Source organism: Agelaius tricolor, unplaced genomic scaffold, assembly GCF_023055355.1.
Source record: "Agelaius tricolor isolate 1412-34295 unplaced genomic scaffold, bAgeTri1.0.p SCAF_4, whole genome shotgun sequence".
Taxonomy (NCBI): domain Eukaryota; kingdom Metazoa; phylum Chordata; class Aves; order Passeriformes; family Icteridae; genus Agelaius; species Agelaius tricolor.
Window position 1 is genome coordinate 30970339 of NW_027269264.1, and position 14883 is coordinate 30985221.

At 53.4% G+C, this 14883-nt stretch overlaps 1 protein-coding gene across 3 annotated transcripts; it reads right to left on the bottom strand.

Moving 5' to 3' along the window:
* Positions 1-6975: 6975 nt before the first annotated feature.
* LOC139589056 (glutamine-rich protein 2-like) lies at positions 6976-13687 on the bottom strand. 3 transcript variants are annotated; one of them, XM_071425098.1, is made up of 17 exons: positions 13141-13684; positions 12741-12827; positions 12421-12525; positions 11894-11996; positions 11702-11808; positions 11484-11575; positions 11213-11321; positions 10883-11050; positions 10514-10636; positions 10245-10307; positions 9738-9902; positions 9439-9557; positions 8718-8783; positions 8286-8387; positions 7763-7859; positions 7520-7592; positions 6976-7176 (listed from the first exon to the last, which is right to left on the bottom strand). In XM_071425098.1, exons 1-17 carry the CDS (start codon positions 13480-13482, stop codon positions 7127-7129), a joined length of 1971 nt encoding a protein of 656 aa, XP_071281199.1. In that variant the 5' UTR covers positions 13483-13684; the 3' UTR covers positions 6976-7126. The 3 variants fall into 3 exon arrangements, with proteins under 3 accessions (XP_071281199.1, XP_071281201.1, XP_071281202.1); XM_071425100.1 differs by having other exon boundaries at positions 11702-11805; positions 13141-13683; XM_071425101.1 differs by lacking the exon at positions 9738-9902 and having other exon boundaries at positions 13141-13687.
* Positions 13688-14883: the final 1196 nt, after the last annotated feature.

Here is a 14883-nt window from a genome sequence, read left to right on the forward strand (position 1 = left end):
CTTCTCTAGCTGGGGGCCAAGGAAAACTGATCCAAATCTCAGACCCAAAAGCATAAACAACAGTGGACCGAAGAGAAGAAAACAAGAAGGATGTGGCTTCCAAACTTAGAGCTATAATTGGACAATTAACTCAAACATGCTAATGGACTAGAACTTAAAAAAGTGAGAGATCTCGTGATCGGTCATCCATTTTGTGACTGTTTTGGTTTGATCTTGGGTGTAGCCCTGGCTGGGCTCTTGTACTGCCCAAGGCGTATCCACTGAGGCCTTTTAATAAATACTTTATTCTTTAATTCCGTCTAGCTTCTGTTCTAGGTCAGCCTTCACAAGGCATCAGTGGCTTCTGCCCCAACCTGCAGCTGGCCCAATGTGGTGGCAGCCGTGCAGGAGCTGGCCCCGCTGCTGGCACAGGATCTGTGCCGCAGGCACCTCACTGTCTTCTGTCACTGTGATGGAGTCCTTGTCTGTGCTGCCTGCACGAGCATCATCCCCACCCCACTCTGCTGCTCAAAGAGGCCGCTCGCTGCTACAGGGTGAGTGGATCCCCATCTTAGACACTCTTCCCCTGCCGGAACGACTCTAAGTTCCCTTAAAACTCAGCCCCCAGAATATGTATTTTTAGCAGAGGCAAGGCTTTTCCCTGTCTTTCTAGGGGAAAAAAGCAATGCAAGCATCTAGAAGCCAAAACTGAGCTGAAATGCTGCAATTTGGTGAGGGTTAAGTATGAAACGGTTAAGTATAACGGGTGGACCAAACCAAAATATTGGAGATTCCAAACTCCTGCTCTCACCTGGCACCTGTGCTGTGGAGGGCTCATATTCCACTTCTGGGTGCAGAGGGGAAATAGAGGTCCCCAAAGGGAGTTTTGACCTGGCTGTGGGTGGAAGGAGTAGGGGAAAGGGGATGGAAACTGAAGGGTGGTCAGAACTTTTTAAGATCTGGTGGCAACTTTTTTACAGGAGACCTTGGAGAGGTGGGATATCCAGCCTGTCTGGGAGACTTGTAGTGCCCAAGTATCACTGTGTGTTTGCATAACTGTATGGATAAGGTGAGGGTGTGCATGCAGCATAACTATGAAGTTCATTATAACATGGGTATGAATGTACATATCTGCTTCAGTGCAGCTGCAGAGGAGGGTGAGGATGGGGCCATCTGCACTGGCCATATCCATGGTACTTTAGGGGTTCCAGCTCTCTCTCCTTCTTTTCTTCCCTTCTCCAGGAGTATAAACCCCTTTTCCCTGCAGAAGCAGTTTGAAGCTTCCCAAAAAACCCTGCAAGAGGAGGACAAGTGACATGCTGGGCTGACTGAGGCAGCATAGGAGATAAGACAGGAGATGCTGGTGGGTAGTGCTGCCATCTGGGTGCACCATGGGGGCCACACTGCTTCATTCCCCCTCCAGCATCCTCCTCCTTCTCCTTCATCCCCCAGACTCGAGGCAGGGCTGACAAGCAGAAGCTACAGGCAATGCTGAAGGGGCTCTGCTGGGTGCTGAGTGACCAGGAATCACAATTTCTTTCCTGGTTCCATCGTGTGTGCTGGAGGTTGGAGGAACAGCAACATGGTGAAGCTGCCGAGATGTCATGGATCCAGCAATGCCATGCAGAGCTCCAGGCCAAGTGCCAGCAACCAGATGGTGACCTGCTATGGGTGAGACAAAACTTAGCCCCAGAATCTGTTCCCCCCCTTTTTACTTTTATTTACAGGAAAGCAGCCCTAAGCATCTTTCTCCCTTCCTCTCCAGGATGTCTGAACCACCTTGAACAGGTATTGGAGCCAAAAACATCACCAGTTTTGGCCCCAAGCCCTCCATTTTTCAGATCTTCTCTCCCTGTTCTTTTCCTCTGGGATTTTTGCTTTGGAGCTGGAGGGGGTTGATGGTTAATCCAAAACTTGGTGATGATGGGGGAATCTTCCATCATATCTTGCAGGGGTGGGAGCCTTGCCCACGTGAGTAAAGATGTCCCGGTGGTTTTCTAGCAATGGGGAAAGGAAATTTGGCATTGAACAACCCAATTTACTCCTCTCGAGGTGCACAGAGAGCAAGGTACAGCCATCACTGCTGTTGATGTCAGAGCAGGAAACAGCTTGAGAATTTTACTTGAAAAACCAACATGCTAGCAGAGGCAGTGACAATTTAAAGGTGCTTGGAGGGTAAAAACTGGGAAAAAAAGGAATTAATTAAGCAAAAATGGGAAGGCAGATTTGGCTGGAAAGTGAAAGCATCACAGATGCTCATTTATTTAAAAGAAAATCAGGAATTTATTCCTGATTAGCCTTAAGGGATAGAAGACTGAAGGTGGGAGGTGCAGAATGCTGTTGATGCTTAATTAGCACCCAAATTAGGACACTAATTATGTGTGGAGAGAGGTGATGCCCCGATGAAGGGGGTTGTGTCTCCCACCTCAGGTGGCCTTGCCTTCTCTGTGCAGCAGGGTGGGTATGGGAAAGGTCCAGGGCGAGATCCAGAGGTAAAAATCTTTGGGGTTGTCTTCTTTTTCCAGACGTCTTGGCGTGCCCTCTGGAGGAAGACTCAGAGGGGTACCGGAGAGGTGAGTCTGGCTTCAGGGACTTACTGAACTCCCATTTGGGTTCAGTGCCTGGAGCTGATGCTCTGGTGCAATTTTTGGAGGTGATATTCCAATGCATAGAGGCTCATGAACATCCCTCTCCCTGCCAGCAACCATGACCCTGGATCCAGCCACAGCTCACCCCAAATCCTGGTGTCATTGGATGGCCAGACTGCAGGCCACCAGGAATCACCTCCAGCTCCTCTGCCCTCAGGAATGGAGAGTTTTGAGTCTCTCTGCTGTATTTTGGGTCAGCAGGATGTTGTGTGGGACTGTCACTGCTGGGCCATGAAGATTTGTCCTGCTCCTGACAGGGCACTGGGGGTGGCTTGGGAATTCGTGTCCCATAAAGGCTGCTTTGGTCTCAGCCCCAAATGTGGGGTTTGGGCCATGGGGCAGTGCTGGGGCAGCTGCAGGCTCTCACCTGGCCCAGCCCATGTCTCTCCCCACAGCCACACTGTCCAACACATGGAGTGGTTGTGGATTACGCTGGCGGGCGGGTGGCTTTCTGTGATGCTGATAGTCAGACTGAAGTCTTTGCCTTTCCCCCACCCACTTGAGGTGGGGGAGATGAGGTGAATGACTCTGGCCACTGCTCTGGCTGGGCAAGTGGCCAGCTTTGCTCACACTCTGTCCCTGATTTCCCCAAAAATCCCCTATGAGCCTTGCAAGTGCAAACACTTCCACCACCCCAGCAAACACTCCACTCAACAACAAACAGCCCCACTCTTCCCCCAGACCCATTTAATTTTCCTTATAACATCTAATTTAACAATCACATTTCACTCTTTTGCTTCTCAGTGGGAGAACAGAGGTATTTTCAGTTCCTCAGCTGTTTGTCAGTGGAAGCTTGGACCAGAGAAATAGGGAGAATGTCCCTAAAAGCTTTTCAAAAACTCATCTTGAGGAAGAAAATGGGCTTTTCTCATGCTGCTAGATGTCTCATAATAAGGTTTTGCAAGTGGAAACTTTTCTGCTTAGGATTTGCAGAGAATTTAGGGGAAGTGGGTTAAAACCATGTTTCATGTTTCTGAGGATCACTCAGGATTGGGCCTTTTCAGGGCTTTGTATTCACTATCAGGATGTAAGCAGGGAGAGAGATGACAGACAGAATTTCATCCCCCATTTCACTGCCTGCAAGCGAATAGAAGGGGAACAAAACTAAATGAACTGGTATCTTGAAGCAGCAGAAGGTTGTTGTTAGGGTTCAGCCATGGAATAAAGTGCTGTTATCAGCAAGCCCAGACAGGACTGGGCAGGTCTCTGCCTCTTGCAGTCCCAGTCACTCCTTTGCTGCCAGAATTGCCTCCCCATCCACATGCAGTCTTCAGCTTGGTCTGAGGAAGAGGAGAAACTACCAGGAAAGGCAGCAACTTTTATCTTTGGGACCTAAATTTTAGACAAGGGCCCTGACAAAATACAGGTCACAGCTAAACCCACATTACAGTCCAGTTTTATAATTAGTTTTTTCCCTGTTTGGCTCATGGTGAAGTTGGTCTTTCCTTGAAAGACAAGGTCCAGTGATGTATAAAGCAAAGCACTTCTTTGCAGCATGCTGCTCCAACAGATGAGCTTGCAACACTCCATCCACTTTTTGTCTGAAAAGCTTTATGGATATTTAATTTGAAAGTCCATACAAAAAAACCCAAAACCCCCTGCCTTTTTATGTAACTCAATAGCCCCACAGCTGGCTCTCTGGCATTGGGGTGGCAAGGAAATCAGCCTCTTTTTGCTCAAGGGCAGCTCAACAGCATCCTGTCAGATGGGAGGCAGATGGTTGGGTGTGGAGGGTGCACAGCCCCCACTCCTTGAGCAGAGCCAGCAGATGCACCTTGCAGCCCTGCCACCATGGACCCTTGGACCCCAAAACCCTCCTGGTGTGGCAGGCACACCTCATACCAGCCCATGAAAGAGGGGAGTTGCTGAAAGTTTTGGGTTTTTTTTCCCCACAGGAGTCAAAATTTTTTCCACAAAGCTGGAGCCCAGGGTGCATTTTGCAGGGATTTGGGGCTTGAGGATGAACATTCTCGGGGGGGGGTTTAGCCACTGCCTCCTGCTTCTCCCCATGCTGCTCCTCTTCCACTGACACCTCAGGATCAGACCAAGTGCGAACTGTGCATCCAGGGGAAGTGCAGCAGGCATGGAGGGGCAAACCTGAGTGAGGACTGCAGGCCCTCCACGATGGTGGGAGTGTTAATCTTCTCCTGCTCCTCACTGAGGTCCAATGTAAGCAGAAAGAGGTGGATTTTGGGAGTGGGTTTACAACTGTTTGACTTTTTATCAACTGTTAATAATTTGTTGGTGTTGATGGGTGCTTATAAAAATGGAGATCAAAAGGCAATTTTAAAAATCAGCAGCTTGTTACATCCAGAAGGCAGAAAATACAGCTCTAGTGCAACCGGGGGGGTCTGTGTTTTTAATCCTCTGGTTTTGGGTATGTTTGCTCCATTTTGGGCCTTCTCCCCAAGGGAGCAGCTAGCACTGTGGGAGATGGGGATTTTCCACCTTGAAACAATGCCCAAAGGGAAGAAGTCCCCAAATTAGAGAGGAACTTGTTAAAGAAATGGTGGCCTCTGCACTGCTGCCTTGAGGAGAAAGTGCTCCCCAACCCCTTTGTTTTTTTTGGGGGTTGATAAACGCCCAACTCCTTTGTTTTTGAGAAGACTGTCCCCTTTTAAGTGAAAATAAGACTTGTTGTTTTCAGCACTAGCAGTGGATATGGGGAAGAAACAGCTCCAAAAATATCTGTAAGCCCTTCCAGAATTAACTTATATGCTGCTTGGGTGGGAGGGGAGGCTTTAGTTTTTCATGTGTCACCAGTTTGCCCAGTTCCCCACTCCAGGGGCCTTTTCCCCATTTCTTACCCAGTTTGTTGGGATAAAATTCATAATTTCATTTAATTTTTTCCATTTTATAATTTCTCCTACTCTGAGAAGAGGCTTTTTCTCCCCAGAATGAAGCAAAGCAGGATGTTTCTCCCTCCAAGTCCCTTCATTGCTCAAAATCCCCTCCAAAAACCTACATCTGAGGGCTTACTTAAGCTAAAAGAGGCCTTTTTTAACATAGGATGAAATGCTATAGTGCATTATAGGGCCTCAGCAGCATGAATAGAGCTGATAGCTGAGTTGAGCAAAAAATATCTGAATTTTGGGTAATTTTTAGTTTTTGCCTTCTATTCTGTAAAATTGTCACTCTGTATGCACCCATGCTTTAGACCTGAATTTCCCACATAGAGGAACTTCCCCCTGGAGCTATGGTGAGCCAGCTGTGCTTTGCTGCTCACCCAAATCCTCCACACAAAAACTCACCAAACTCCAAAAAACAAGTATGAACTGAACTTTGTCTTTAAATAAACTGGTTGAGCTCAGTGATTTATTGTGTCACTCATAACCTGGAACTGGTGTCTTAAACAAGGTGGTTTTGAGCTACACTGCAGTGTTGCCCCAGGTGGGACCCTCCAGGGAATGGGGACAGCCAGAGGTGAGGATATTCAGGGAGAAATTGATCTGTGAGAACAAAGACATCTAGGCTGGGGGGTTGAGGACTTAGGGGGAAAGGGACCTCCGTGACTGGCTGGGGACCCAGGGAGGCCAGGGAGCTCTGAGGCACGCAGATGACATGCAGTGTTGCAGGTCAGGCGTGGGTGACGTACCCACGATGAGCTGGGCCCCTACCCAGCTCCATGACCTCTGCTCCCCCTGCACACTTTGGCAGGGTCAGGGCCAGAGTTCACCACTCAAGTCTGTCCTCAACAGCCAGCCCAGGGGAAGAATGAGCTTCTTTATACTGGCACTTTTGTTTGACCAGCAGTGATTGATGTGACTGCTGAAGTGATATAAAATAATGATGCCAAGAAGCAGGAGGACACTGATAGTTCAAAGCAGGTCCAAGCCCACTGTAAAGACCAGATTAATGCTGTAAATGCAGTGTCCTGGGAGGAGCCAGGAAGGTGCACTCTGGTTTCCAGGCCACGAGGAGGTGCTCCAGTTCACTCTTCAGCCAAAGTGTAAATCATGGATGATGATGATACTAAACCCTGCCCTGAGCCTGATGCGGGAGAGGGAGCAATGCTTCTTGGGCTCATCTCAAGTTCCCCCAAGATGTGTGGCGCTGCTGCAACCTTGCCAAAGCTCAGTTCAGGGGCACCAGCAGCATGGGTGGGGGGGCTACACCTTTTGCACCCCCACAGCCCAAGGGTTGGGGCACCCCCAGCCCCTCCACCTGTCTCAGGGACACCCCCCACATACCCACATGACCCAGTCTGGGGCCTCACCCCAAACTCTACTGCTCCTGGTCCCCAGCAAAACTTCGCCCTTCCCTGTGGCACCTGTCCAGCTTTAGGGTAGCAGCTCTGAAGCGAGAGGTTAGTTTTGAAATCAGTGTTGCTTAGAATATCTCAAACACAGCAGGTTAAAATATTTTTATTAACTTGAAAAGAAATCCCTTTGGGCAGCTGTCCTGGTCCTTTATTTCATGCAGGGCTCCGAGCATCCAGTCACATCTAGCTGCCTGGCTACTAGTTCCATCCAGGGGGACTGGATTTGCTGTGCCCAGGATCAGTGTTTGACATCTGAAGCTGGCTGGTCCTCTTCTAAGGTGGTGGGCCCTGGGCACAAAGGACAGAGGTAAGCACCTTGAAGCCCAGGGGCATCTGCATGGCCAGTGACCCTCAGGGACAGGGTACTGCCCCTGCCCTCCAGCATATGGGCTGTTTTCCCACACTGGCCAGTGCCATCTCCACACTGCACTCCATCTTGAACACACCCAAGGACCAGTTGTCCCATCCACCAGTCACCCCCCTCCATCCTGCTTCCACCTCTCCTCAGCCTGCCTCAGACCCCAGACCCTCCCGGCACCTGCCCAGGTGTGCAGACAGAGCCCTGCACACCCATCACCAGCAAACAGCCGGTGCTCTCTCCCCCCAGCACTGGTGCCCTGACAGGCCATACCCAGTTTATCCTGTGCCCTCTTTTCCACCTCATCCACGCAGTCATCTGTGCTCAGCAGCTCAGTCACGCTAGGCTGGGAAGGAGAGAATGGCTGGCTGCAATGTGGGGCTCAATTCAGCATCCCCAAGCAACACTCCCCACCCATCTTTCCTTGAGGAAACTGAGGTAGGGTGGCTTTCAGATGCTCAGCATCTTTCTCCCAGCCTTGTTCCTCCCTGATGTTCTTCCCTTCACCATCCCTACCTTTTTGGAGAGGTGTAGGACATCCTTGAGCGGTGCACTGGATGTGTCCTGACCCTTGCAGCTCTGTGACTTGAGGAACTTGCTATTGACCAGCTTCCTGAGGGATGGAGCATGGAGATGCTTATTGTCCAGCACTGAGCTTCATCCCACTGTGCCAGAGAGGGGGGTAGACGGTGCTCCCTACTGACACGTGTCCCTGCTGACTCCCCAACAACTGCTGTAGGAAACCCATGCCTGTCCCACTGTGCTGAGTCCCCACCAAGCCTGAGGTCAGGCTGAGACAAGATACAACTAATAATATCTGGCTTCAGTGCCACTGAGAGCAGGGCTTGAGCAGTGCAGTAGGGGCTTTAAAAGCCCAGACACCTGGGGCAAGTACAGCTGACCCTCTGCTCCCCTACCCTACCCTGCCCTGCCCAGGCTCCCTGGCCCCCTTTCCCCCCATTCAGGGCAGAGATCTCCCTTGCCAAGGCAGGACTATCCTGCATACCAGAGGCCAGTGATGGGTCCCTATGTCCCCTACCTGTGACTGTGCTGTTGTGATTGCTCCTCTGTGGCACTGGTAGAGGGGTGTGCAGCATGGCTGCAGGGCAGCGATGGAATCAGCGGCAGTGTGTCAATGTGCCTGGGGAGGGCAGGAGCCATGGGTGGGTGACAATGGTGGGTGACAAGGGACAAATAAGGGTCCCTTGTCCCCCCCAGCTTGGGGCAGAGCACCAAAACCCATAGACTTGTACCCCACATCACCACTCTGCCTGCTGCCCTCAGGGAGGTGTTCCTGGAGGGAACAATCCACATCTGAAAGACATGGCTTCAGAGGGGGCTCAGCAGAGTCAGGCCCCCCAGACCCCTCAGCAGAGTCAAACCCCTGTGCCTGAGACAGCAGGGCACAACTACACCCATCCCTGTCTCACCCACGCAGCCCCCCAATGTACCAGTGTTGGGTGCTACTCACGGGCCAGGCACCTGCATGTTGAGCTGCCGGTCACAGGACAGGCACTTGAAAGGGACCAGCAGCTGCCTAAGGGAGAAAGGGCTGGGTGAGCTCCTGACAGGGCTGCAATGCACACAGCCAGCAGCTCACAGGCAGCAACAGGTGCCAGGCACATTGCTGCAGGGAGCCTCAATGTTTGCACAGGGAGCTGTGGCATGTTGGGCCTGGTTTTCTTCCCATCCAAGGGAACAATGAGATAAGCTTGCCTTGGCAGGACTGGAACTGCTGAACTGTGTCTGTGGCCCATAGCTGCCCAGAGCAGGCAGGGATATGATAGGAAGGGGGCAGGCACCCACACTGCCATCCAAACCAGCTCTTCCCCTGGTGTCATCGCCTTGTCAGTGCTCACAACTCCCCTCCATCTTGCCAAGGTGGGCAGGTCATGATTGAGGCCTGTGGCACCATGTGTTGCACCCCTGCCCAGGCAAACAACGCTCTGTTCTCCATCCTTGAACCTCTGCACCCACACTCCAGTTCTGGTTTGCACAAGTCTGTTTTGCAGATGCCCATTCTTGTGCCTCCTTTGATGTGGGGAACCTGATACTTATAGGTGAAGAAGGTGCAGCTGCTTTGTCAGCATCCCTGCGTTTTGTTGGCTACATTGTTCTGATGCCAGGGTACCATACAGGAAGGAATGAGGCCAGTGCTGTTGCCAAAGCCAGTACCATCCCCTTGCACTCACTTCTTAATTCCAGCAGCGTCATCAATCTCTACTGTCAACTCATCCTTGAGATCCTTAATTTTCTTTGCCCAGTTATCCTCTAGCTGCTTCTGGAAAGGCCCAAGCTCCAGGCGATCCAGCTATGGACAGATGCATACCCTTAACCAGCTGCTCCAGGATGGAACATGGTAGTCCACAGGGAAAAGCCAGCAGAGAAGGCTTTTTTTTTTTTCCACAGGGAAACCTCAGAGGGAGGCTGCCTCAGGCTGCAAAGCCCCCAAGGAGCCAGTTTTGTACTGTGAGAATAAGGCACCCCTCACCTTGGAGTCCAGGGCATCACTGAACCGCTGCTGGGCCTCCTGCCAGCGCTGCTCCTGACCTAGCACCCGTCTCAGCAACTCCCGCATCCTCTCCTCCAGATGCTCCATGGTTTCATCAAAATGGGCGCAACTGACTTTGCTGCCCAGGGCAGCTTTGTCCACTTTCTAGCAGGGAGGAAAGGCAGGAGAGGGGTGGGGACAGGGCAGAGGTACAAGAGGCAGGGCCAGCCTCTGTGTGTTGGGGATAGAGGCAGAAACATTCCTGTGAGGCCATCGTGCCCTTTTCAGGGCTGTGTGGCCTGCTTACCCGATCACCCCCATGGGGTCAAAGGGACTTAAAGAGATGGACAGAGTGACCTGGCAAGGGATCTGCAGCCAGTCTAGAAGTGCTCACACCCTCCCCCTTACCCATCCAGCCAGTTTGCCATTGCATGCCCAAAGGGCAAATTGCATTTATCACCCTGCCCAAGATCCCCTGGGCTGAAGATGGACCTCTCAAGACCATACCAGCAGCAACAGGTCCTCCTTGTCTGCTTTCTTCTCGAGACCCTCCAGGGACCGGAACAGAGCCTTCCAATGCAAAAAGCATCTCATGACACCACAGCAGGGTCAGAGCTGTTTTCTGGCCAGCCAGGGCTCCCTGCTCTTTGGGAAAGGCCATTTGAACCAACAAAGGGCTTGCGAGCAGGTGGGCAGGGGATCAGACCTCTGTGTGATCAGACCAGCCTCAGTGTGCCTGGGGGATACTTTGACCCTCTGGGGGTCCAGCCACCAACCTCAATATCTCTCTGATGCTGGCGATGGTCATCCCGGAGGCTCCCCGTGACATAGCCGAGCTGCTCGCAGTCCCCTTCCACCCGCACAACAGTGGCCTGGATGCTCTTTAGCAGCTCCTCCTCCTGCTCCAGGGAGAAGGATGACAAGATAGTGTCATGCAAGGGGTATCTGGCTGCCCTCAAGGACAGATCTGGGTTACTTGGCTATGAGCACTCAGTACCAGCTGGACATTTGTATCAAGGCTTTAATTTCCTGCCATACTGCTGACCTGTCCAAACCAAGCTGGGGGGTAGCAAGGGGCTGCTCTACATTACAGTGAGCACAGACAGAGGGTCCTGATACAGCCCTCCATATTTCCAGCTGCCCACCTGGGTCTTCTCTGGCAGTGACCTCTGCACCTGCTGTGGCACCAGTGAGTCCACCTGCTGCTGGAGCCTTTCACAGCGGTGTAGGAGCTTCCTCACAAGCTTGTTGTCCGTGTGTGACTCTCCCTGCTGCTGCTTCCCAGTCCCCATCATTGCCCTCAACTCATTCAGCTGCAGAAAAGGGAGAAGGAATAGATTTTGAGATAGAATGGATGCAGCCAGCAGAACCTGGTGCCCAGATGGCCCTGACCAGGCAGGGAGTGTGGCCAGGAACCCCACAAGGAGCAGCCTGCCATTCAAGACAACAGTTGGAGTGCTGCCTCCAAACCTCACCTGATCCTGAAGCTGGTCATCTGTAACCACCTGCTGCAGTATGGCCTTGGTAATATTCTGTTCCTGTCTCAGCTCCTTCTGCTCCTGCTTAATCTCCCGCAGTGCAGGCCTAGCCAACAAGATGAGGGCACAAGGCAGGCTGAACCTCCACAAGGCCACTTGGGAGGTGAGCTTTGCTCCCCAAATCTGATGCTCCTGGATTGCCACACTCCATACCTCCCGGCTCCCCTGCAGCCCCGTAGGATACAAAATCCTCTCCCCATCCTCTTACTCCAGCTGTAGGGGGATCTCCTTGGTGCCATCCACGTCGCACTCGGCTACAGTCACAGCCAGCTTTCCAAGGGCATCCTGCAGCTGTCTGATCTGGGAAGGGTGGTAGTGGCAGAGTCAGAGCATGGACTCCATGGTCTCCTTTGCCTGCCTCTTCTCTGCCAACTCCCCCTTAGGGACTGATTCTTGCTGCCCCCTTAGGGACTGATATGGGCTTACCTTCTCCTTCTCACCCTGCAGGTCTCTGACCAGATTCTGCAGGGAGGACATCTGGCCCTGGAGCTCAGATAGGTCTCTGAGGATGCTCTCCATAGTTGGAAGGCCTGCTTGGAAAACAAGCTGTGTCACAGTGGTGCCACTTTGGGCACTGGAGGGTCTCTGTCTGCATCCCAGGGGTGGTGCTCTGCTTACCAGGGCTCTGCCCCAGCTTGTCCATGTCTGAAGTGTAGGGCTTGGCAGAGGCAGGCTGGCCCTGGAGCACCAGTGGCTGGCCAGCAGCATCCTGGAGGTTCCCCTGGAGTGGAGTGAGAAGAGGGACTGCAATCAGAACCCCGAAGCATGCACAACTGAGCTTGTGCCCAAGCCAGAGAGACCCTGGGTGGGCTGTGGCTGCCAAGTACTGGTAGATCTTTACCTTCTTTCTTTCCACATTTTCCCTTTTTTTCAGGTCTGTTTAGTTCAAAATGCCTCAGCAACCCTTTGGCTGAGGCAGGCAGTGACCTCTACTGCCAGGTTGATCTGCAGGCAGAGGTGGGGGTCTCCTAGTGGGCAAGGCTGAGTTTCCATGCTTCCCTCACAGGATACCCTTCCTACTCTTCCCTCCCAGTAACCTTCACAGTGGGTGACACCCATGGACACAGGGCAGGGGTGGCAGGGCAAGATCTTGAGAGGAAGGGAGGCAGGGAGGGCCCAGTTCCCTCCCAAAGGCAGCAGCTCACCTGGCCAAGTGCTTCCTGGATCATCCGGATGCCTTCTCCCATGCGGGACTGTGTGGCCTTCATCTCATTGATCTCCTTACAGAGATCCTTGCAGAGATCTGTGGTCTAGGAGAGGTGGGTAAGGGGGATGAACCTCATGGCAGGGTCCCTGGGGACCTGCAGGACCTTTACCTGCACCTGGGGGCACAGCCAGATAGCTGGGCACTGTGGGTTGCACCCTCCATTCATCTGGCATGGCCAGATGCAGCTGAACCTCCAGTGCACAGAGAGGTCACTGGCTGCTGTCTCCCACCTGCAACATGCTGATGGTGGCAGCTCACCTGGCCAAGTGCCTCCTTGATCCTCTGGATTTCCTTTCCCATGTTGATCTGCATGGCTTTAATCCCAGCCATCTCCTTCTGGGACTCCTGGGGGAGAGCAGTGGCTTAGGAGAGACACGTGATGGGGATGAGCCCCAGGCAAGCAGCTCCCCAGAGACTCCCACGCCTGCCCTGGAGAGCCTATGGCACATCCTGGCTCAGAGGGAAAAGACCCAACATGGGAAGGACCCAAGGCACCCCCAGAGCAGTGTTTCAGACCCAGATTTTCTCTCCAAATCTCCCTCCCTTTCCCACAATGAAAGTCAACATGCTGCTCAGAGCTTGGGCTTCAACCAAACCCTCATATAAGGGCACAGACCCCACGGGAGGGGGCGTCTTGGGGGGTGGGAAAAGCCTCTACCTTGGAGATGCCACTCTCTTTGGCATCAGTCTTCTCCATCTGTCCCATGTCGGCAGCCCCCGAGGTGACAGGAGAGCCGCTTCTGGTCCCCTCCAGCTCATCCTCCCCCGGCGGCTGGGAAGGCTGCCCTGTGTCCCATGCCCAAGCCTCGGCGGGATGGCTCTGCCCCGGGGCGGGCGCGGCTTCCTGGGCCCCCTCCTGGGGGATCACGTCCTGCAGACCCAGCAGGCTCAGGTGTTCCAATATGACCCTCAGCAGTCTGCGGAGCGCCTCCAAGTTGACGTTGACTTCGGGCGTCCCGATGGCTTCATCCAGCAGCTGAAACAGGCTGCCTGAGGCCATGGCTGCTGCCCTGCCCGAAAACACAGCACCTGTCCTTCCTCCGTGCTCGGAAGGAAGCTGCAGCTAGGAATGTGGGCAGCCAGCACCCTCCTTCCTCCTCTTTCTCTGCCTTCCAGAGCCCCAATCGCGGGTCCCTGTGTTTGTGGTGTCGCTTGTTGCCTGGTAACGCCCGGCCCTGGCAGCCGGCTGTCGCGGAGCCATGGAAGATCCCTTACGGAGCAGAAGGGACTTCTTACAGATCATCGAGTCCCATGTTTGCAGCTGTGGTGGGCCAGAGACTCCTGGCTGAAGGGGTCCTCCCTGATGGCCCCTTGTTCTTCAGCCACCCCACCTTGGATTGGGGGAACATGTGGTTAGGAACCCCAAAATTCCCTTGCTCCCCTTGATGTCCATTCCACCTTGGGCTGGGAGGGACAGCAGTGGGGGTTTCCCGACCCCCTCCGTCCCCTCAAGTGTCGCCCCCCCTTGGGCTGCCCCGGTACAGCGCAGTTGAGGGCAGTGATTCAGCTGCCGCCGTGCCTCGAGCCACGGCGCCGAGCACGGGTCATGCTGGAACTCGAGTGCTTCAGAGGAAGTCCTGGACACACACACAAGGACACATGGCCTGAGTTAGGGACCCCCTGCTCAGTCTCAAAATCCCGGAAAGACCCAGGCAGCTGGATGTGGGGGCAGCAAAGAAAGGTGGTTTTGTCCACACCTGCTCCCTCTTTGGGCTCTCAGAGACAGAGGACAGGTAGCACCCCAAAACACAAAACTCCCAGGTATTTGGGGTGCCCACCACAAGCAGGAGGGGACATGTATCTGGGCAGCTCCCCAAAGAGATCCAGATTTTGGTGTGCCCTCCCTGAGATGGTCTCTGGATAGGACCCAGATGCTCAGATGGCCCCCCAGGACAAGGATGGGATGGTGTCTGGGCGACCCCCTGCAACCAGGAGGAGATCCATGTGTCTCGGGTTCCCCCCAAGGCCAGAAGTGGAACACTGGCATCCAGGCTGTCCCCTCACAACCAGAAGAGGACCCAGGCATCATTTGGGTTGCCCTTGGAGTTGCTGTTATCCTGAGGGGACTCCCACTCCAGCATCACATTGAACTCCAAAACCTCCTTCACCTCCAGTACTCAGACATGGAGGGGGACAGCTATTCTGTGGGACAGCCTTTGCTCCATGACCCTTAGGCACCCCAAACAGTCCTCAAAATCAGGCCGTGGCCCACAAATATCCACAAATACTCCCCCAAAATGCCTGGCCTAGCACATCCGGCCTCTAAACCACACCCCAAAACACACTGCTCCTATTGCCCCCAGCACCTCTCATCTCAGTGTGGCCCAGTGGTCCCGGTACCCTCAGCCCAGTGCTGCCAGTACCGCTACACTAGGACTCCCAGTATAGCCCATCTCCGTGC

Coding starts and splice junctions, on each gene's coding strand:
- LOC139589056 (XM_071425098.1), bottom strand. CDS start 13,482: ATGGCCTCAGGCAGCCTGTTTCAGCTGCTGGATGAAGCCATCGGGACG. Junction 12,828..13,140: donor AAGAGAGTGGCATCTCCAAG/GTAGAGGCTTTT, acceptor GCTCTCCCCCAG/GAGTCCCAGAAGGAGATGGC. Junction 12,526..12,740: donor TCAAGGAGGCACTTGGCCAG/GTGAGCTGCCAC, acceptor CACCTCTCCTAG/ACCACAGATCTCTGCAAGGA.